The following is a 23,465-nucleotide window of genomic DNA, read 5'->3' on the forward strand; positions in this document are numbered from 1 at the left end:
GATCTCGACACTAAATGGGCCTTTTTCGGTGCCGATTGTTGGTCACCGAGAATTTGGGTGGAGCCATGGCCGGTTGGCAGTGGCGTCCCCTGGGCCTTCTTTCCTTTTTTAAGGTTTGATCTCGACGTCTTACTCACAGTTCTTGTAGAGTGTAGCTCGTCGGAGTCTGAATCCTGGATGGAAAAGGATTCCTCCTGTTCCTCTTCTGTCTCGAACTGTCGACGCTCTTTTGGCGTGGACGCCATCTGGAGTCTTCTCGCTCGACGGTCGCGCAGAGTTTTTCGGGACCGGAACGCCCGACAGGCCTCACAGGATTCTTCGCTGTGCTCGGGTGACAGGCACAGATTACAGACCGAGTGTAGGTCCGTATAAGGATATTTGTTGTGGCATTCGGGGCAGAATCGAAACGGGGTCCGTTCCATCGGCGTTGTCCTCCACGCGGTCGGGCCGACTAGGCCCCGACGGGGTGCCGAAATCTACCCCGAAGGGCACCGAAGCGCTTCGATGTTCAACGCGTCGTTGTATGTGTCTATCTCTAACCGGATCGCAACGATACCGTCGAAAATCTTCCGTCTTCAGCTATCTTTCCGTTCCGAAACTCGGAGCGACAGGAACACGTCCGAACCCGATGGCGGAAAGAAAACAATCGAAGATGGAGTCGACGCCCATGCGCAATGAGCACAGAAGGTGGAGTCACTCGGTCCCGTGACTCGAAAACACTTCTTCGAAGAAAAACAACTTGTAACACTCCGACCCAACACCAGATGGCGAGCTCATGCATACCATGTGTATCTACAGCGACAGATGCCATCGAACATAAAGTTTCACTGTGTTTTGGCTATTTTCTTGGCCTCCTTCAGATGAACCCACAAAGTCTGGGTGCCTCTAGAATCCCTAGGATGTTGGAATAAAAGGAAGCAAATTTGGCGTGGGTTGCTTATGTGGAAAAAAAGTTATGAGGGCCTAAGCGCGCCCTGCCCTAAATAGCCAAAAAACAGCCTGGCACCTGAGGGGGAAAAGGCCTGGCAGCGAAGGGGTTAAAAGTCATCTACTCTTGATGCGAATGGGACAAGGTCTCCTTTCAAGTCCAAGAAGCAGGTTTTAAAATTGTTCTTATGTATTCCCACCTCCATGTTTACATTCTGTAAGAAGGTTTACAGGAAGTCTTCTGTGATTTCCACTCAATTTAGGTCTATCTGTGACCCATTTGTCAAAGAATCTTTAAGCAGCTGCTTGTCTTTACCATCTGTATATTTTGAAAAGTTCTTCAACAAACAGCTCCTATAGTCTTCCATTTTGCAGCTCAACGTTTTTCAGAAGTTGGTTTGAGGTAACGCGAGCCACTTAAATGCTAGTCCCGCTCTCTGTCTGTCTAAATTATAACCTATCCTTCCTCTGCTGTTATACCAAACAGTGTTGCTGTCCTGAGGTCACAGCTTTTAGTACACAGAACCGGCAATGGCTTGCCACTTGCTGTCACCAAACATGTAGGCTGGACAGGAGTAACGGTCCCCTCTTCTCGCTCTTGGGTTCCGGAAGTGTTTAGATCACATGCTGTTTATCGGAGTACAGAGGAGCATGACAAATGACATCTACTCAATTCCTCTCTTCTGCTAACCTGTCTAATGCTTTCTGAGACTTCTCGAATAAATCTCTGGCATCTCACAATCCAGAACCAACAGGTGTCTATGGAAGCTCTTGTATATCTCCGTTCCTTCAATGCAAAGACTATGTAGCAATATATATTGTTTCCTTAAAGGTGAATATTTTTTCATCCTCGTTGGGATGTGGTACGAGTCAAAGCGTTTGGTCCATTTTGCTTTAACTTTTGATCTGGAATGAATGCTCCAGCAATGCAAGGCTCTTTGAGGAGATTGTAAAACCTAGGCAACAAATTCAGAATGAGTGTGCTCTTCGGGCTATTACTTCAATCCCATTCTGTTCCGGAAGTGACGAGGAGACGCATATAAGTGCTATCCATGACCACAAACATCAGCAGCTTTCGCAAGTTTGTCCACGCCAGCAGAGACAGAGCTCAACAGCAAATCAGACTGAGCAGTGCACACATTCCTGAAGTGGGACTTTTTATGATGGAAAAAGACCAATCCACAGACCGGGGAGGCTGGAGATCAGTGAGGAATCTGGGGTTAAATAAAGTATCCACCAGAAAGAGTGTTACCAAAGGTAAGTAACTTGTTCTTCAGATGGATACTTCCACTCTCAGATTCCTCATCTAGTGAACAGATACCAAAGCAATATCTCACAAGGTAGTGGGTCTGCAGGACCCAATGGATAAGATGTCAACTCCAGGGGAGCTGGGTATCAAGGCACTAAGTGTGGCTTCATGAACGTGTGAACTGATGCCCACGTAGCTCTCCAACAGATATTAAGGGAGGTGTACTCTGCGTGCAAACGCAGTGGTAGCAGCCTTGTCCCTGGTGGATTGTGCACTCTCGCTTTGTGGAGGCTGATCTTAGTCAATGCATAGCACTTGCATAACAGAGGATGAATCATGAGGTGGTCCATTTCTGCACTGCTCCTCCCTTTTTTTTGCACCAGAGAACTCCACAAAGATTCAATTGTTTACCTGATATTCCTTGGTACGACTGATGTAAACATTCACTGCTCTTTTTTTGGTTCTAAGCAATGGAATCTTTCTTCCTCTTTCAAGGGAAATGAAGGGACAAAGAAGGGCAGAAGTGTGAAAAGGCAACACCACCTTCGGCAGAAATGCTGCTTGAGTCCGTAACACCAGTCTGTCCACGGAAAAAGTAGTATAATAAGGCTGGACTGAGAGGGCCTGAAGCTCACTCAACCAGTGTGCAGATTTTATTGCAGTAAGACTGTTTCTAAGGTGAGAATGTGCAATTGACAACTGTGCATTGGCTTAACGGGGGCACACATGAAAAAAGTGAGACGTCTTTCCTGGGACAAGGACAAAACAAACAGCAATACATCTGGCATGTACCGCTTCAAGCCACAAACTTATCCCAGCACCCGGAATTTACACAGTTTGTATAGCAGCCTGGCTGCTAGGATAACTTCAACAACTTTTTTGGGGGGCGGGGGGTTGGGCGGTGGGGTGTTGAGGGTCATCAAAGGAGATTAACTGTCCTCACTCAATCTCCACACCTTGGGAGATGTAGATTGTGCAGGCTCAGATGCTTGACCCTATGCTGCTGCTGTGACAGAAGATCTTCCCAAAGAAATAGCCTGATCAGAGGAGATATGCTCAGCCTCATAAGTTCGTAGTCCACAGCCACTTGGATGACCAGGCTCGATAATTTCCTGATCTTTGTAACTTGGGATAGGAGACACAGCAGCGGGCAGGTATTCAGGACTCCAGAGTTCCACTCTAGAAGGAATTAGTCTCCAACTGGGAGCCCTCTTGGAAGCTCCAGTAAACAGAAATGTTGACATTGTGCATTCCAGGGGTTGTTCCCATTCCTGGAAGACACCCTGTGCCAATCATGGGTGTAACTGCCATTCGTGCTGTGCGAGGTGTTGTTGGTTGTGTTTGTCCGCCCTGATGCTTAAGGATCCTGCCAGGTGGTGTACCACCAGGGAAGTGTCTTGACAATTTTGCCAGTTTGAAAGGCGTAGGGCCTTGTTGCAGTACCACATGGTGGTGGTGTGGTCTGTGAGACCCTGTACTCGCCTTCCCTTGAAGGTGGGCAGGAAGGATTTCAACACCATGCGAATCCCCCACAACTTATGCAAATTGATTTCGAAGTGGGTCTCCACCTAAGACCAAAGTCCTCTGATTTCCACCTATCCCATATGGTCTCTCCAACCTAGTAGCGGTGTGTCAGTCACCACCGTCAACTCAGGGTGGAACAGGTAGAGGGGTCTGTCACTGGTCCATTTGCAGTCCAGAAGCCTTCATTGCAGATATTCTGCAGTCTGATCACACACCAGGATGGAATCCGACAGGATCCCTTGCTGCTGAGCCTAAGGAGACTTCAGGTCCTACTGTAGAGCATTCAAATCCCATCTGGCATGGTTGGTAAGCAGGATGCAGGAGTGCCAGCAAGCAACACAGAGACCTTGATTTGTTGTTCTGGGTGAAAAGACTGAAAGCTGCCATTTCTAAGATGTCACTGATGAAGGGGAGCCTCTGCAAAGAAGTGAGAGTTTGGCAGGCTGAGAGAGAATGCAAGAAGTCTGCTATCACCTGGAGGTGCTCCTCGAATAACTGGCGAGACCATCTTCAACATTCAATCATCGAGGTAGAGGAAGACTGGCATCACCGACCTATGAAGATTGGTAGAGACTACCGCCATTCCTTTGTGAACACCCATGGGGCACTGATGAGACCGAAAGGAAGCATGACAAATTGAAAGTGCTTATGGCCCACCTCAAACCACAGGTAGCGCCCGTGGGCCGGGAGCACAGGGATGTGAAAACAGATGCCCTGCAAGTCCAACGCCACCATCCAGTCTCCGGGATCCAGAGGAGAAAGACCTCTGCCAACATGAGCATCTTGGATTTGTCCTTATGGAAGGTGTTTAAAGGGTGAATATTCAAAATAGAACGAAGGCCTCTATCCTTCCTCGGCACAAGGGTGGAGTCCAAACTTCTGAGGCCAGTAACCTCTCTATGGCTTCTTTGACCAAAAGAGCCTGCAGCTCTTGATGCAGAACAGACAGATGGTCCTCTGAAAGCTGTTGAAACATTGTTGGTTGGGGTGGTGGGTGGAAAAGGAAAGGCAGGGCCTAGGTGTAGCCACATACCATTCATCTTGAATAGTTTAGGCCAAAGAAGCTCTTATGTCTTTGAGGCCTGCCGGCAAGATTTCGCTAACCATGTCCCACAGCAAGTGCACTGACCAACCAGCACCTAAATGCAGCATCCTAGTAGGCAAATGGCACTGACTGACGTCAAAGCAGGACTGGCTGAGGAAAACATCTACTTGACAAAATGTAAGATATGTTTGGACTTTCTCTCAGGGGGAGGAGTCTGGAAGGTGCCAGGGTTACCTCTGCTGGTGAATTCCTGCACCACCAACCTTTCAGGAGTTGGATGCTGTTTCATGAAACCTGGGTCACTTGGCAGTTGACTATGGAAAAGGGTGACATGTTGATTGACCGAGTGTCTAGGGCATGGTTTACTCCAAGTGCCCAGATACAAGGGCCTTTTTGAAGAGCAGGAGAGGTCCAGTCGAGACTGGCCTGGCTGAAAGACCTCATGGGCACATTACTCTTTACCTCTCTAGTGGGCAGATGGAGGTCAAGGACCTTAGCACCCCCTCCTAATCACAGTTGTGTGAGAAATATTATCTTCTGTCACTGGTCCTTAGGGTGAGGGGGACCAACCAAGTATCAGGCAATAGTTAACCCACTGGCCTCCTGTAGGTCCGTGAACCAACTGTCCTCATCCCCTCAATTGTCATCTCCATATGGCTGGCTCTGGTAAAGGTCAGAGCAAAAATGTTGGTGTAGTGTCTGTGCGCAGCTGCACTGCAGTGGAACAGTGTCGGAGTCTGATGGGTTTAGTATAGGCTGTGCCATATCAAGATCTGGTTGTGGTCTGAGATGAGGTTGAGACAGAGTCGGAAACTACGATGGGTTGTGACTCCTCCTCCGGAAGCGTCCATGTTCAAGGGACCGACACAGATTTCGGTACTGGACCAAAAATCAGCACTGATGCCGGTGTGGAGCCTGAAGCGCATTCAAGGGTCACAGATAGAGCGAAGGATGGATCTGCCAGCAGTATCATGACTTCTTGGACTTATCCAAAGACTTCGATCACAACAAAAACCTGCCATGGGAATAACTTTGGGAACCTGAAAGAGTCCGCACTCGGACCTGACCTGGAACTGAACCTGTGTGTAGTCTTGCAGTGCTTTCCCACCATGTAGAGCTTGGCTTCTCATTCTCGGGTGGCTTTAGATTCCTCTGGGTATAGTAATCAAAGCCTAGGAGTTGTTCGCCAAACCCAAACAACAGAGACACATCTTAGGGATCGATTTCAGACATCTATTTCCAACAGTCTCTACTAGGTTTAATCCCTGTGGTTTTAGTGGCTGACATTCCCTTCCATGCTGGAAATTTTTAATGAAAAAAATCTCTTTGCAGAGTGAAGGAGTGGACTTCCGGATAAACATCTGAAAGCATGGAAAGAAAGGAACTAACAGCGCACATGAATGGCGCAATCTGCCTCCACTCGTCACTTCTGGAGATGAATAGAGTTGATGTACAGTCACACAATGCCACGTACTAGTGTGCTGGAGCACTGCTTTTAGAGTTTACCAGATCCAGTCTGGTGCCTGGGGATATTCGCAAAGTGAGGAATCTGTGATTAGAAGTATCCATTAGAACAATGAGTTAGCTAAACCAATGCATTCCAATACCGTGACCCTTCTTTTAAAAGGACAAAGTAGAACTATTAGAGAGCGAGAGTACATACCATGCCTAGGATGCTATTCATTTGTGGACAGGGTGCTTGCTTTTAATATATCCTGTTCATGTTTTAGTGTATAAAGAAAGAACACGTAAACAAAATCTTCGCCCTGAACCGTGACTGAATTTAACTGCTAAAGTATATTTGTTGGCTAAACTTTATTGGTATTTTGCACGGGCTATACCAGCTGTTCATGTCTTGCTGGGATCTTTTCACAGAAAGAAAACAAAATAAAGGCAAAAAAAAATATTAAGTGAAGACATCAAATGCAGAGTGGTTCAGGTCACATACTACAAATGACAGACTACTTGCCAAAAGATGTAGACAACTCCTACAGGTATATAAAAGAAAAAGGAGATGCCTAGCACTTTATTGCCACATTGTGCACGTTTGTATCCTCCATCTAGTGTTGCAATTTGCTGGACATCAGGTATCAGCAGTGTGTTCGTAGCATCTGCAAATAGTGGTGTCAAGGTCCTACCGGTCCAATGCTTCCCCCTCCACCACTAGGACCCTATTTATTTTTTATATAAATCTTACTGCCCTGACAAGGCGCTGAATAACAAATTAGGGTGCCAGTGAGAATGGTGGCATTTGTGGCTTCCCTTAGCCCAAGATCATTAAACCGGGCATATCTAGTTTGTAGGAAAAACAAAAAACAGAAAGGGCCCGATTACAACTTTGGAGGACGGTGTTAATCCGTCCCAAATGTGACGGATATACCACCTACCGTATAACGAATCCATTATATCCTATGGAACTCGTAATACGGTAGGTGGTATATCTGTCACATTTGGGACGGATTAACACCTCCTCCAAAGTTGTAATCAAACCCACAGTGAATAAAAGCAGTGTGACACAAACAAAGGTTAAAAGTAGAAACATAAAAAACGACCAATAAGCATTATACAGTAGTGAAAACATGCATGACTTGCAATAGGGGATCAGATTAGGCAGATTTATGTTTAGGGAATATGGTTAGAGTAAGGCATCGTGTGAGGTTAAAGTAAGCTAAAGTGTATATTTGTATTAGGCTGGGGTAGAGGTTAGGTAATGGATGGTGTTAAGGTTAGGTTTAAGACTTGGGTTTGAGTAATACAAGTGGAATAAGAAGCTGACAGAGAATGCTGGCATGAGAGGATGTTAGGGAGTTTCCCCCTGTAAAAAGTTAGAGAACATGGTGTAGGAAGAAAAAGTTTAGGGTGAAGGAGGAAGTATACCTTGAGTCTTTATTTGAGTTTAGTGTACATACGGTTCTGGAACACTTTGCCTTCAGTCCAATATAAATGATCCCTTTGGAATTCTACTAGCTATCACATTACTGTGATGTAGTAATGGGATGCTGCTTCACCACTGGCTATATAAGGTAGCTACATTTTTCGTTCTGACTTTTGCAAACGTTTATCAGTGCGCCCCAGCACTTTGATTAATATTTTGGGCGTTCGTCTTAGAACACCGAGTTCCTCTTTTTGCTTATTTGACTGTGTATATAGAACATTCTCAGTGTTCCCCACTTGTCCCACATTCCAGCTTATGCATGTCAGAAGATCTACATTACCAGAACAGACATCTTCTTTCATGTCATCTGCTATTGTACGAGCACCAGGGAGTTCTTACGGTTGGGGTTAGAAGAGTCAAGTCATGCATGTTTGCTGCCAGGCGTGAGAGGGGTTATGAAAAATATGTTCAACTGGGCCCTTAATACAGCTGTGAGTGGACACTGGAGGTTACAAAATGTGAACATAATTTTGCACAAGAAGCACATCTCCAGACAGATGATCTCTGGTAGATGAAGGAAAAAATAGGGTAACAGTGTGGTGCAGAAACAAAAAAGCTGGCGATCAGAGCAACTACACTTACTTTGAGGGGGTGGCTCTAACAATGTAAAGAACACAATAGAAGTTTGAATGAAAAGACATACATGCTTGGAAAAAAAATGTGCAGCAAAAATGATAAGCGGATTAGAAGTGCCCACCAAAAACAAATATTATCCCAGTTGAAGAAAGCATTCCCAGATTATAAACAGATAGTCGGATTAAAATGCTGTAGCTCAAAAGCCAGTAGTGTCTGCAATTAATAAAGCTGGATGACCAATAAGGAATCTGCAAGTATTACATGTCAGTCAATCAAGACAAAGATAATTCAACAAGCATACTACAAGTCCAGTGGCCATGTGCTTTTTTAAAATTTTTATAAATGACACCTTACCTGCTGATGCTGCCGAGCTCCATCTGTCACAGATTTGATGACAACCTCTATCAGTTGTTTACACATAATCTATAAAAGAAAAAAATAACATTCATGGCTGAGACATATTCTAAACAAGGTTTGAAATGAATGTGCTTACCAAATAAAAGAGAATAATCAAATAGTCAATACACTCAGCAACACTCTGTTTATCAAAATGCCTGCTGCTCTTGGACTCTTAAATAATTTGGCCAGACAAATTAGTGCAGATGCCATTGGTTATGCTCTTCCCTGGAGGGAATCGAGAAAATAGCCAAATACAGCACCTTTTGGGGGAAACTTAACCATAGCAAATGTGTTTCTCTATGTGCTCACCGATTTCTCTTATTTTCTGTGGTTTCTATCTGGTTTCAGTTTGTAGTGAAACCCATGGGAGAAATGAAAAGTAGACAAAATCTGGAGGGCCGAAAGAGGTCCTTTGTACAGACTCCTCATGATTTTTCCCACACAAACTAATTGTTGAAATAAAAAATTACGGAAATAAGGAGGAAGAATCCAGGGTCTTTGGCGTGTGACTTGCATGAATCCCATTTTTTGTTTTTTTTTACAAGAAGGATTTTCAACCACTGTGTGATGGATGAAGTGTGGTGGACATGAATTGTTTGTCCATCGCAGTTAAGTGGTCAAGAATATTATGTTTTATTTTTACACACTGGTTCCATTTTCTGATAAAATTGACAGAGAACAATCCCGCAATAAAGCTTATCAATAATGATATGCAAGATGAACAGTTGTAAGAGACATGTTACCTTCTACTTCTCAATTAGGGGCTAGAGCAAGAAGTTAATTTACAGGGGAGCCCAAGTGGCATACATTGATTGACACAGCTGAATCACAGTTCTCGATCTGTATTATTTAGTCCTAAAATATTTAAAAAATGAAGAAGTCCAAGAAATAGCTGCTTAATAGTTTTCCCGAAGGGAACTGAATCTTTCTGCAGATTACTCATCTGAAGAAATATCCCAGGCATCAGATTGCATCATACTTTATGCTGTATGGGAACTAGAGCAACATGGGGGAAAATATGTCATGGGATCCATGAAGGTAAAATCCATGGCTTGAGTTCCACCTTAATTCACTGCTCCACAGAAGAACAAAGCTGAATAGGAGCTATCTCATACTCGGAAAGAGTGGATGGGGAGGGCTGCATAGCCTTCAAGAAGACCGAATATTCATGAAATAAAACACAGAAGTATAGTAATGCTTTCCACAATCTCTCATCTAAACAACAACACATGAGATAAGAAAACAAGATGAGGCTGATAATGCAGAAAATTCAAAGAAGCACTAGTGAACTATCTTTATCTGTGGCCTTCAATTCTAGACAACTTCTTGATGGAAATTTTTCATGAGGCTTTTGATAAGTATCAAAAGCTTTGCAGAAACAACACTATGGGCCTGATTACAACTTTGGAGGAAGGTGTTAATCCGTCCCAAATGTGACGGATATACCACCAGCCGTATTACGAGTCCATTATATCCTATGGAACTCATAATACAGCTGGTGGTATATCCGTCACATTTGAGACGGATTAACACCTCCTCCAAAGTTGTAATCAAGCCCTATATCTACTTGTGTTAGAATGTCACCAAAAGTTAATTATAATTCATTAAGATGACATCATGTGAAGCACGGCAATAAAGAGCAGCACACATTTCAACCAGAACACAGAAAATCATTTGTTTAAGCCACTGTGATTTAGGAGGTGAACATTCAAATAAGAACTAAACAAGGATGAAAGTGTGAGCAGAAACAGTACATTACCTTAGACGGCAATGAACACCACATAGGATGTTTCCACCCAATAGTTCAAACATTGTTTTTTTACACCTCTAGTCGTCTGTCACAGAGCCTTCAAAGACAAAACGTAACAGAGTGTGGACTTCGAATGAGCTTTGTAAAGGTGTTAACCAAGGACCAAGATGTGGCATTGCAAATGTAAACACAGGAATACCCTATAAAGGAAGGATGAAGTCATTTACAAAGAAGAATGAGCTCAGATTCCTTCAGATGTCGCCCTTTTAAGGAGCTGGGAATAAGACTTTCTCTGTTTTTCTACTTCCTTGCCTTTTGTAGCACCCGAAAAAACAACAATTGCCTCCTCAAAAAAACACTTGTCGTTTTTCCACATCGATAAGAGCTTTTTAGGGCCAACCAGTTCTTCACTTTGCACAGCATGGAAAACAAAACAAAAAACAAAAAAACAATAAGGGTCTGATTATAAGCAGACCTTAATTACGAGTTGGTGTTATTTACCACTTCCAGTAATCACTGAGAGTGTTAAATACCTCACCCTTCGTTAAAGTTTGCCAGGTCAAAACTGCCAGAATTTAACAGGGGGAATGTCAACAGTAATTACCATACAATGCAGATTTTGGTGCAGTAAGCACCAGAATCCACATATTATTCCCCCAAAACTCATGCCAAGTGTTATTTAACACACCCAAAACATAATGAAGCCTGTACTATTGTTATTTATGAGGTTCAATAAGTAGCACCTTGGTTCCAGCTAACGTGGCGGGTCTAACATTTTATGTTTCCAGTTAGGCTACAATTCTGAAATCGCTTTCAGCATACACAACAACTTCTTCCAGACCACTTCATCCAACAGATGTTAGGAAAAGAGATAAAGATTTTTTAAAAAGCTGCAACTCCACCTCCATTCCTATAAGGGTAAGACATTTAGCACTGCAATAATAGAGGAGTTCAAATGGATATCACATCACAAATGACAACACAAACTTAGGACTTCACTGGCACTTGCACAATGGTCTGGGTGGGAAGAAATTAAGTAACCCTCCATAAATCTTACAGCACATGCCTTAAACAAGCTTTCTGGAACCCCGGTAATGTGGAAAGCATTTGTTAACCTTTTAAGTGCAGGCATAGTCCAATGAAATGACGATGCCCATGCTTCGCCCAAAGTGTGCCTGACTGCCATTAGCTGACACTGGGGAGGGCTTTAAAATGACCCTCTGGCGCTAGCACAGAGGGTTTCCTTTTTAAATCTTTTAGCTCCAGCTGTTGGCTAAAAGCTTCCCCAGCAACCAGAGTTGTTTTTTTTTTTTTGGCCGATTGGCTCTTTTCACTTTATCGGTGCTAAGGTACGTATCTCAACCCTCAGTGCACCATTTTAGACGTGCAAGGTATCAATTGAAAGGGGGTAGCGTCCTCTTTCCAATGATATCCCTCCCTAGTGGATCCCTGCTTAGGTATATCGAATTGGGGAGGTTGTGTCAAATCTGCCCCATGGGATGGGGGAGGGTAGAAGGAAGCAGAAAGCCCACTAGACCCCAGGGATTTTGCATTTGGGACAAAAAAAAAAAAAAAAGGAGTGCAGGAGCTGCACCCTGGTATTGGTCATACCTTCACCCTAAAATTGGCAAACATGTCTCCCCCCAACTTCTCAGAGCAGGCAGGGGCATTAACTCCAATTTGCCCCTGCTGGGGGCAGAAAGCCCACTAGACACCAGGGCTCATCGCTCAGCCCAACTTTATTCAACATTTACATGGCACCCCTCGCCCAAGTAGCCGACACAACCTCAACATCATCTCCTACGCCGACGACACCCAGCTCATCCTCTCCCTCACCAAGGACCCGCACACCGCCAAGTCCAACCTCCACGAGGGAATGCAGGCCGTTGCCGAATGGATGAGAAACAGCCACCTGAAACTGAACTCGGACAAGACAAAGGTCCTCATCCTCGGACAGAACCCCTCCGCCTGGGACGACTCCTGGTGGCCAACATCTCTAGGAACCCCACCAACACCGACCGACCATGCACGCAATCTGGGCTTCATCCTCGACTCCTCCCTCTCCATGTCAAAACAGGTCAACGCAGTCTCCTCCTCCTGCTACAACACTCTCCGCATGCTCCGCAGGATCTACAAGTGGATCCCAACAGACACAAGAAAAACAGTAACACAGGCCCTTGTCAGCAGCAGGCTAGACTACGGCAACACACTATACACAGGCATCCCGACAAAACACCTACGACGCCTTCAACGCATCCAAAACGTATCCGCCCGACTGATCCTCAACGTACCTCGCCGCAACCACATCACCCCCCACCTGAGAAAACTCCACTGGCTCCCCGTTGACAAGAGGATCACATTCAAACTCCTCACCCACGCACACAAAGCGCTCCACAACACCGGACCTGCTTACCTCAACAACAGACTCAACTTCTACACCCCCACCCGACAGCTCCGTTCCGCAGACCTCGCACTCGCCACCGTCCCCCGCATCCACCGAAAGACATCCGGAGGCAGATCCTTCTCCTACCTCGCCGCCAAAACATGGAACACTCTCCCAACCAACCGGAGACTAACCCAGGACCTACTCACCTTCAGAAGACTCCTCAAGACCTGGCTCTTCCACCAGTGGCAGCGCCTTGAAACCCTAACGGGTACGTAGTGCGCTTTACAAATATATTGATTGATATTTCAAAATGGCATCAAAACAAACAAAAGAATGGGACGTCCTACCCTGGCATCAGGTTATACAACCAGCACAGAAGGCGCAATAAACCAACCTTTGGCCAATGGGGGTAGCAGTCTTAAATGGATTGGATCTCGGCTTCCAGTTAGGGAAACCTACCAAACCCAGACATTTCTGAAAATTAGACACACAGGGGAGTCCAGGGTGGTGAGCTTTGAGTGGCTCCCACATCATTCTCTAACCCACAATGCCCTTCAAACCTCAAACTTGGCCTCCAATCATGCATTTTCTTTGCATTTCTGGGACAGAAACTTCTAGAATTCGCAAAGATCCAGAAAACCCCTACAACTCACTTTTCCCAATAAAAACTCCACACCCACTTGTGTGGCTGGGTCTAGTGCCTGCAACTCGAACAGATCAAACCAGGGTCAGTGGGAGTCCTTGCTGGATGGTAGGAATTTTGTGGATTGCTGCAGATTCCAGAGGTTTCCATGACAGAAATGTAAGGAAAACAAGTAATTTTAAGCAACGTTTGCAGGGCATTTTGGGTGAGAAAATCTTTTGGGATCTACGCAGAGCACTCCACCCGGAATCCCCTGGGAGACTAGATTTAGTCACTAGACTGTGATGAACAAGTTACTTACCTTCGGGAATGATTTATTTGGTAGAGACATTTTCAAAGATTCCTTACCTTAAAATTTCCACCAGGCGTCAGACTGGATCCAGAGATTTTTCTACGAGCAGTACCCAGATGAGCTGCAACCACCGCTATCACTTTTGTGAAAACCTGAGGGGCGCTGGTAAGGCTGAAGGGGAGAATGGTAACTTGAAAGTGCTTGTGATCTACCACGAATCGCAAGTAGCGCCTGTGGAGGCTAGACAGGTATGTGGAAGTCCAACTATGGTATTGCAGTAGAAAAAGTAGATAGATAGTAGAACGTAGAACTTAGAGTCTTGATAGGTAATAGACTGTATAGTTAGGTATGTGGAATGTGGTTTGGAGTAACCGGAGCGTGGACAGTGTTGCTCCTTGTATGTGCAGTTTTTCATAATAAATAACATCACTAAGATCACCTTGTGGTATATCAACCTTTATTTCTACATTGGCGACGAGCGGGAGTTTCGGATGGGGAGCAGCGCCACCACTTGCCTGCTGTTATTCTCTGGTTGTGGGTTCGCTTGTTCTTATGAAGGATTCTGGAGGACTGCGTTGGACAGCATTAAGGGCTGTGAACCGTGGAGGTTACCATCGTGCTTGCGGAAGGCTTTCTCGCCCTGAATGCATCGGTGGTGTTATTTCTATTGGATGTATGCTACGGCCGTAATCTCTATTGGATCTGCGTGTCTTCGGCCGCATGTCGTCAGCGGTTACCTTGGAAACGTTCAACGCGCGTCATAGGACGAGTTGTGGCTCCCATATTTTTGGGGGGATTTTTTTGGTGCTTTGAGCATTTTTTTGTTGTGAAGGAGCTGTTTAGTGATACGGCGGCCATTCTAAAGGCACTAACAGATCTGCGAACTACAGTGATTCGCACACCAGACGTATAATAGTGAATCTTGGTGATTTCTATGACCACACATACATTAATAAAATAAATATAAGATATTTGATACAATTTTGCACACTGAAAATACAATACTATGGCAAATTCAGGTTGAGGCAAGTTTTGTCAGATTATCACCATGTCAACTATTCAGCCACCACCATTTTCATCAGAACCTGGTGAACCTCCTACACTATGGGAACTATGGATTGATTTATTTGAAGCATATGTTGATGTGTTGGAAGAGCAAGAATGTTCACCGGAAAGACATTTAGCTTTGTTAAAGCACAGGTTAGGTGCAATTGGCCTGAGAGAATTCAAGAAGTTACCTCCAATTGATAATACTGGCGATGTGGATGTTTATCAGCTGGCCAAGAAACAACTTCACCAATGTTATGGCAGAAAGATTAATGTGGTGTTTGAGTGTTATAAATTCTATTCTAAGATCCAGCATGACGCTGAATCCATAGATCAATTTGTCACTGCTCTTAGAGGATTGGCAATTACTTGTAAATTCGAACAAACGTCGTATGATCAGGTCCTGCGGGACAAATTATTGATGAAAACAAAATTGCGCAAGATACAGGAGAAACTATGGTCATGCAGTAGTGACTTAACATTTAAAAATGCAATTGATGTTGCCAGAAGCATAGAAGTGTCAGAGAAATGTATTCAGACTGTGAGGAAAAATGTTGTTGATCACAATCTTGGTGCCATGTGTGTTAGTTCTGTGGTAAAAGACTATAAAGGGTTGGGGGGAAAAAAACTGAGTAGAAGAAAGGTGGTCCTAGAGTATGTTATAGCTGTGGAACTGGTGATCATTTAGCCAATTTTAAGAAATGCCCAGCACTAAGTACGTTTTTTAGTTTATGTAAGAAGATGGGTCACATCAGTAATGTATGTAAGGGTTGTAAGAAGAGCATACGTTGTTTCAGGGCATGACAATATTGATGGAGATAGGGTACAAGATATAGTTTTGAGTGTGCTACAGGATAATGATGTTACTATGGATAGACCATCAGGCTTACCAACTAGCAAGTTACTTATAGGTGGGTATGAGGTAACTGCTGTGGTTGACTTGTGCGCATGGTTCACTATTATGTGTGAGGAAACGTTTAACAAAATGTGGCCTAATAGAAAGTTGATTCCAACAGATGTAAGTCCTGGTAGTTACACAGGCCACAGGATCCCTATTGTGGGATACACCAATGTACACATTGAATTTGGAAGCATCCAGTGTAATGGTAAGTTGTATATAGCTGAGAAGGATCAGTTGATTTTGGGATGGCCGCATATCAAAAAACTTGGCATTAAGATTGACTCTACCAAAGCATGTCCAGTGTATGTAGTATGCTAGTGTCATGATGAGGAGAATTATGATGAGTTCGACAAGAGTTTTCCTACTGTGTTTTCTACATCATTAGGTAAACAAAGATTTCAAACACAAAATTATTTTACGAGAAAATGCAAGTTCTGTAAGGCATAAAATGCGGAATGTACCTGTGAATTATAGAGCTAAACTTAAGGAGGTGTTAAAAAGATTTGTGTGAGAAAAATATTATAGAACCAATCGAGAGTTCGGATTGGATTTCACCAGTAGTTATATCTCTCAAGGGGAATGGTGATCTTAGATTATGTGTTGATCTGAGATCATTGAATGAGGCAATTTGGATTGATACATTTCCGTTACCAAGTCTACAAGAATTAGTGTCATCTATATGCCAAGCTTCTATTTTTTCTACCATTGATTTATCTAGCGCTTACCATCAGATTGAATTGGAAGATAACTTCAAACATAATACAGCGTTCATAACAGAGGGTGCATTTCAGTATAGAAGAATGCCTTTTGGCCTTGCTAGTGCCTCTGCTGTTTTCCAAAGGGAGATGAATAGAATTTTCAGTGGCGTGAAGAATGCCAGGGTGTTTCATAATGACATCCTAATTTATGGTAAAGATAGATTAGAAAATGACAAATTTTTAATGGATGTACTATTCATACTTCCTGAGAATTGTTTGACAGTAAGGAAGGCCAAACTGAGTATTTGGGTCATGTCATTTCTCACGAAGGAATTTGTCCTAAGGAATTCGTCCTAAGATAAGCCATGTAAAAGCTATTGTAGATACTCCTGAACCAGGTTGTAAAGAGCAGTTGATGTCATTTTTAAGCCTTACTGAATTTTATTCACGTTTTATAGAGAACTATGTAACGTGGAGAATTTGAGAAAACTCTTAAAAAGAATGTTCCTTTTTTATGGGGTAAGGAACAGTCTGAATGTTTTGAATGTATTAAGCAAGAAATAATACAAGCTCCATGTTTAAAACCGTTTATAAACTAATACGGACTGTATAATTGCAGTAGAGGTGAGCAATTATGGAATTGGGGTAGTTTTGTCACAAAGCATAGGTCATGAGAAATGGATTGTGGCGTATGCTTCAAGGACGCTATTGCAATCTGAAATAAATTATTCAGTGATTGAAAAGGAGTTGTTAGCAGCATCATGGGCCGTGCAAAGGTTTAAAATGTACACATGGGGAAGAAAGTTCAAGCTGTGTACAGACCATAAACCCTTGGTCAATATTTTGAATCCTGGTGGTAGGAGGAATTTATCACTAAGACTTGCAAGACTGGCTTCTAAGCTGCAAATGTATTTCTTTGAAGTGGAATATATACCAGGAAGGAACAACTTGATTGCGGATGGGCTTTCCCAGTTACCACTTGAGGATGAGAGTGTAGATGTAGAGAGCAATGTAGCATTTACGTATGAGGATGTGTTGTTAGGAATGGCATTGCATGAGGAATCGGAACAAGTAATTTTAAATGAACAAGAATGGGATCAAGAAATGATGTAAGACAATTAAATGCAAATGGTGAAGGGATACATACTTAATGGTTGGCCTAGTGGACGCGTGTTGAGGGGTGAGTGCTGTTTTATGGAAGTTAAAAATTAAGCTTAGTTTTTGTGGCAATGTAATTCTAAGATGTGACAGAATAATTCCCCCAAAGGGCATGCGTGAAATGATTGTAAAGAAGAGTCATACTGGTCATAGTGGTATGTCTAGTAATAAAAGGAAAGTGAAGAAACATTTCTGGTGGCCTGGTGTTGATGCAATGATTGTCAGATTTGTAAGGAATTGCACAATTTGTGCTCAGAGTGATAAAAGTGTGAAATCATGTACTGCACCATTAATGCCTGTTGAGTTACCTGATAGGCCTTGGAGGAAGTTGGCAATTGATTTTATGGGTCCATTCTCTACTTTGCCGGAGAAGGTAGCATATGCCATAGTACTGATTGATTATTTTTCTAAATGGCCTGAAGTTAAAATGGTGAGCAAAATTTCTATGGATATTGTAATAGAATTTTTAGAAAATGTATTTGCCAGAGAGGGTGTTCCAGAAGTCCTAGTATCAGATAATGGTGTACAATTCACTACTGAAAAAATGCCTGGATTTTTAAAAAGAAATAGTATCAAACATGTGAAGGTTGCTTTATATAATCCCTCTTTGAATGGTCAAGTTGAAAGATTCAATAAAGTTGTTAAAGAAACAATACAGTTAACTCTAAATTCAGGAATCCCATGGAAACAGCCTTTGAGAAACATGCTTTTGTCATACAGAGTGACTCCTCATTCATTTGGAATATAAGGTGTCTGTCAATATATAGGAAGGAGGATTCTGGGGTGGTTTGTACGGAAAATAAAAAGAGTGTTCGGAGGAATGCAATGGTTACGTATTGGAGAGACTAGGTGCTCTCAATGTAGTCGAGGATGTAGTTCATGATAAGACTTATGTGAATGTGGGTAGAGTGTTAAGACGCAGTGAGAGGGAAAGGAAAGCTCCTACTTATTTAGAATACTATGTAACAAACTAATGCAACGGGTTCTGTGTTTTATATTTGCTGTAAAATGGTCATAGTTATGCTTAGTAAATGAATATAATTCAAATTGTTTTGGGAGAAAGATGTGTGGTAATGCAGTAGTAGAAGTAGATAGTAGAATGTATAACTTAGAGTCTAGGTAGGTAATAGAATGTATAATTAGGAATGTGGAATGCGGGTCGGAGTAACTGAATCGCAGAGGAGTGTGGACGGTGTCGCTCCTTGTATGTGCAGTCTTTCATAATAAATAACATCATGAAGATCACCCTGCGGCGTATGAACCTTTATTTCTACACCAACGCTACCTGGGTCCTAGGCAGAAAGAACCTGAGCCAGAGTGAGCATTTTGAACTTCTCCTTCGTGAGGAAGAGATTGGGGGCCCTAAGGTCTAGGATAGGACATACGCCCTTGTCCTTTTATGGGCACCAGAAAGTAGGGGGAATAACAACCACAATCTACTTCTGGCACTGGGATCCTCTCTATGGCTCCCTTGGCCAAGAGAGCTGTGATGGAAAAGTGCCAGATGATCCTCTGGTAAGCAGTCGAGGCATAGAAGGAGGGGCAGTCTTGAATGGGAGGGAGTAGCCACTTCGGATGATCTGCAAAACCCACCTGTTCGTCATGATGGATTCCCAGCGAGGCAGGTGATGGCGGCTCCTGCCTCCAACTGGTCTGAGATGGGGGTACAGACTAGAAAGGCTTTGAGGCTGGTGCAGGGATGGGGGATGACTGGGCTGACCTCTGGTACCCTGCCCCACAGCCCAGTGGGATTCCACGGTCAAGCAGTGGCTGGGAAGCATGTACAATTATGTGGCTGGCAGGGTAAGGACCCGACATGGAGCCCCTTCCGTGGCTACGAAAGGGGGGAAAAGCAGGCTGTAGTAAGCAAAGGGGCAGTTGCTAGGTCATGGGACCGAGCCGTAGCCCTGGACTCCTTGAACTTCTCGAGGACCGAGTCCGCCTTGTCTCCGAAGAGATGGGTGCCATCGAAGGGCATGTCCATAAGAGACTGTTGGACATCCACCAAGAAACCAGAAGTCCTCAATCAGGTGTGGCACCTCAAGGCCACCGTCTATGCAACCAATCTGCCCACTGAGTTTGTCATGTCGAGCCCACAATGAGTCGTGAACATAGCCGCATCCCTCTCATCAGCAACGGCTTGGGAGATGATGGTCCGGGCCTGCTCCGGGACCTGCGGCAACCTGTGTGACCATATCCCACAGTGAATGCGGCCCAAAAGGCATGTGGTGTTCACGACCCACAATGGTAGACTGTAGGAAGGAAAGATTTTCTTCCCAATTTGGTCCAGTCTCTTTGAATCCATATAGGAATGTGCCAGATGACAAGGAACCCTGGATAACAAGGCTCTCAAGCGTAGCATGTTGGGACAGGAATTTACGGTCGTTCGGGACAGGCCGATGGCGGTGGGTGATTGCCCTATTCACAGGAGCCCCTGTGCTGGGTCTGGACCAAGTACCCAAAAGAACATCAGTGAGGGCTTCATTAAATGGAAGTAGAGACTCCAAAGTAGAAGTCCCAGGCTGAAGCACCTCTGTCAGGAGGTTAGTCCTGACTGCCACAGAGGGAAGCTAAATGCCAAGGACCTCAGCCGCCCTACTGACCACTATGGAGTGAGAACCTCCCTCTCCGCTGTAGACATGGTAGGAGAAGAGAGCATGCGAGCAGCTGGAGAAGTAGCCAAACCACTAGCGTCACCCAATTCCTGTGCCTAATCCAAAGTTAGGGTTTTCTAGCTGGTATTCTAAAGGATCAGGCGACCACTCCAACCCTTTCTCGTACTAGTACCAATAATAATAAAAGTCCGAATCCAACCTGGGGTGAGTAAACCCTGTCGAAGTTGGAAGCGGTATTGATCGTCACTGTGCCGGCTTGTCAGGGAATCAGGATTGGGTCGATGTCGATTACGGGCCCAACCGACATCAGGAGCGTTGATGTCTTACCTGGCACCGGGGAAGGTCGCAATAGTACGACTGATGTCGGCACGGATCCGAGAATGGGTCCGGCGGCACCCTTGGAAGCCGGGGCCAGAGCCGCTGGCAAGGAACCCGAAGGACCCCCATCCAATCCCCCCAGGCCCCACAGGCACTGCAGGGTATTTGGTCTGCCCAAAACTGAGGCACCTGGCCTCATAAAACTCCTTACATTGGGCAGGTGTGGCTCTAGCTCCCGGAAACTTAGGGAGGTGCGGAGCAGACCCAGAAGTAGGCTGCGCGGACGGAAGCCAAGCGACTGGGTGAAGCCAAAAAACATTTAGCCTTCTTCAACTTCTTCTTCGTATGAACCAAATGTCCTGACGATTTTGAATGGGACGGTGATGACTATGCAAGCGGTTTCGAGCGAGACCTGAAGCGACACAGAGTCAAGCACCAGGCGGCCATAAGCTTTAGGAACCACTCCCTCAAAGCCTTCGGGTTCATGGCCCGTCACTTGGAGCATGACTTCGGGTCGCTCTACAGACACCACAAAACAGACCAGGTGCGTGTCCATCACTGACATCATGGGGTGACAGGTGTCACAAGGCTTGAAGCCAGTCTTACGAGACATCGCTTGACGCACCAAAAAGTCAAAAAATCTAACAAAAAGGTAGACGTCGGTCAAAAATTGACCAGGGTTGCTCTTCTACCGATCTGCACATGGCACGGAAAGAAAAGAACTGATGTCAGAACGCAGGGGGGATGCTTAAGTATGACCACGATGTCATCACGGCGACCACAACACCTACGACGTAGGTGGAGTCGAGTGACGCCACTTGACTGCGCGCATGGGTACTGATTGAAGAAAAATCTCTGGATCTAGTCTAACACCTGAAGGAAATTCTAAGGTAAGGAATCTGCAACTAGAAGTCTCTATCAGGCTGATAGATTTTCATGGGTGGTGGTTGAGCATGGCCCCAAATACTTCAGTTATCCCTATCGCTTATCTCTCCACTTAGCGTTAGGGCCATCTGTGTCGTGGTCTCTTGGCCCAACCACACAAGTGGGGTACTGTTGTTATCGGGAAACGTATGGGAACTCTGGGTGGTACAAAAGTTGCAGATCCCCAAAGGTTCTAGATGTTTTCCTCATAAAAATGAGGGCAATGTGTGGTTTTAGTCAAAGTTTGAGGTTTACAAGGGCTTTAGGGTAAGAAAACCTGGGGAGAGCCACGCAAGTCACCCCATGCTGGATTGCTCCAGGTGGCTAGTTTTTAAAAACATGCAGGTTCACTAGGTTTCCCTAGGTACCATCTGAGCTAGGGCCCAAAAATCCACAGCTACCCACATTGCGAAAACAACAGTCACTTTTTAGTGGAAAAATTTGGTGTCTACATTGCTTTGCCCACTTTTCTGTTGCAGAGTCTAGGGGTAGCCACACAAGTAAGGTACAATTTGATCAGGAGACCTGTGGGAATGCTGGATGGTAGGAAATTTGTGGCTCCCTGCAGATCCAAGACATTTGCATCATAGTCAAAGTTTGAGGTGTGCAGTTGTGGTAAGAAACCCTGATGAGAGCCATGCAAGTCACCCCACTTTGGACTCCCCCAGTGCCTAGTTTTTAAAAAAGTGCAGGTGTACGAGGTTTCCCCTAGGTGCAGGCTAAGCTAGGGCCCAAAATCCACAGCTAGAGACACTGCAAAAAACAAGGGTCAGTTTTTAGTGGAAAAAAGGTGCCCACGTTGAGATATGGGCCCTTTTCTACTGCGAGCACAAGGCTACCCACACTATTGCGGTACCAATTGTAATGGGAGACATGTTGGAACACAAAATAGTAGAACATTTGCTATTACTAATTGGATTCCTCTGCATTTGTGCCTTCCAAATGTAAGCCATTATATGTAAGAAAGACAACATTCTGAATAATGCCCTCTGAATCGTATGTTACCCACAAATTTGCATTTGTATAAAAATAGCATATGCACCTAAACTCTGTATCTGGTGAACATTTTCAGAAATACGTAGGCATCTTTCATACCCATCTTTCACCATTTATATTTGACAATACTAATTGTTCTATACACTGTACACAATGAAAAACCATTGTAAGGTGCAGCTCATTTGTTCGCATTGGGTACTTTGAGTTCTTGAACAACCTAAATACTCTATATATCCCTTTAACCAGCAGGGTCTAGCATACTGGTATATTGCTTTTGTAAATAGGCCATCGTGACAAGAAGTTACAGATGAAAATGTTGTTGCTTTTTTACACTCATTTTCAATATATTTCTTTTACTTCAAGCTACTTGCTTTCAGAAAACCTTTAGGGATCCACACAAATTACCCCTTGCTGTATTCAGAATTTTGTCTACTTTTCAGAAATCTATAGCTTTCAGGGATCATCCATGGGTTTCATAGTGGTCTCCTCCAGAAACTGAAAGCAGGTTGAAAGCACAAAATTAGGAAAAAAGGGCTACCTCTTTGAAGAATGCCAAAAATGTGTTAAATCGTTTTTTTGATTCAGCTCTGCATGTTCCTGAAAGCTGGTAAGATGGTGACCTAAGAACACAAAATCTTTCCTTGATGTCATTTTTTAGGGAAAAAGACACTGTTTTGCAGCGCACTTTTCCCAATTTTTCCTAAAAAGCTAAAATTTCAGCTATATTTTGACTATTTTCTCTGTCCCCTTCAAGTGAATCCACAAAACATAGGTACCTTTAGAATCCCCATGACGTTGGTTAAAAAAAGCCACAAAGTTAGCGTGGAAAAAAGTAAAACTACGCAATTTAGCCAAAAAAGGGCTCAGCACTTGGGTGAAAAGCCTCAGAAGTTAAGAGGTTTATCTGGGCACAACCTGGAAGATCTCAACAGAGGGGCGTGGCAATCCTCCTTACTTCATCACCAGCCCCCCAACCCAACCCCAAAATAAAAAAAACTGTCTCCTCCATTTTGAAGCCCCTATAAGAAATCTTCAAGGTTTTAAATGAACAGAAGAAGGAATTATTGAAAGGGCACCCAGCA

The 23,465-nt window shown here is 44.2% G+C and overlaps 1 protein-coding gene across 1 annotated transcript in view; it reads right to left on the reverse strand.

Moving 5' to 3' along the window:
* MYBBP1A (MYB binding protein 1a) overlaps positions 1-23,465 on the reverse strand; it is a 647,917-nt gene that overhangs the window by 119,261 nt on the left and 505,191 nt on the right. Inside the window, exon 23 of the mRNA XM_069226890.1 lies at positions 8,611-8,679. Coding sequence (XP_069082991.1) covers positions 8,611-8,679 — 69 coding nt within the window. The remainder of the gene's footprint in view (positions 1-8,610; positions 8,680-23,465) is intronic.

The sequence above is a fragment of the Pleurodeles waltl genome, chromosome 3_2, assembly GCF_031143425.1.
Source record: "Pleurodeles waltl isolate 20211129_DDA chromosome 3_2, aPleWal1.hap1.20221129, whole genome shotgun sequence".
Lineage (NCBI taxonomy): Eukaryota > Metazoa > Chordata > Amphibia > Caudata > Salamandridae > Pleurodeles > Pleurodeles waltl.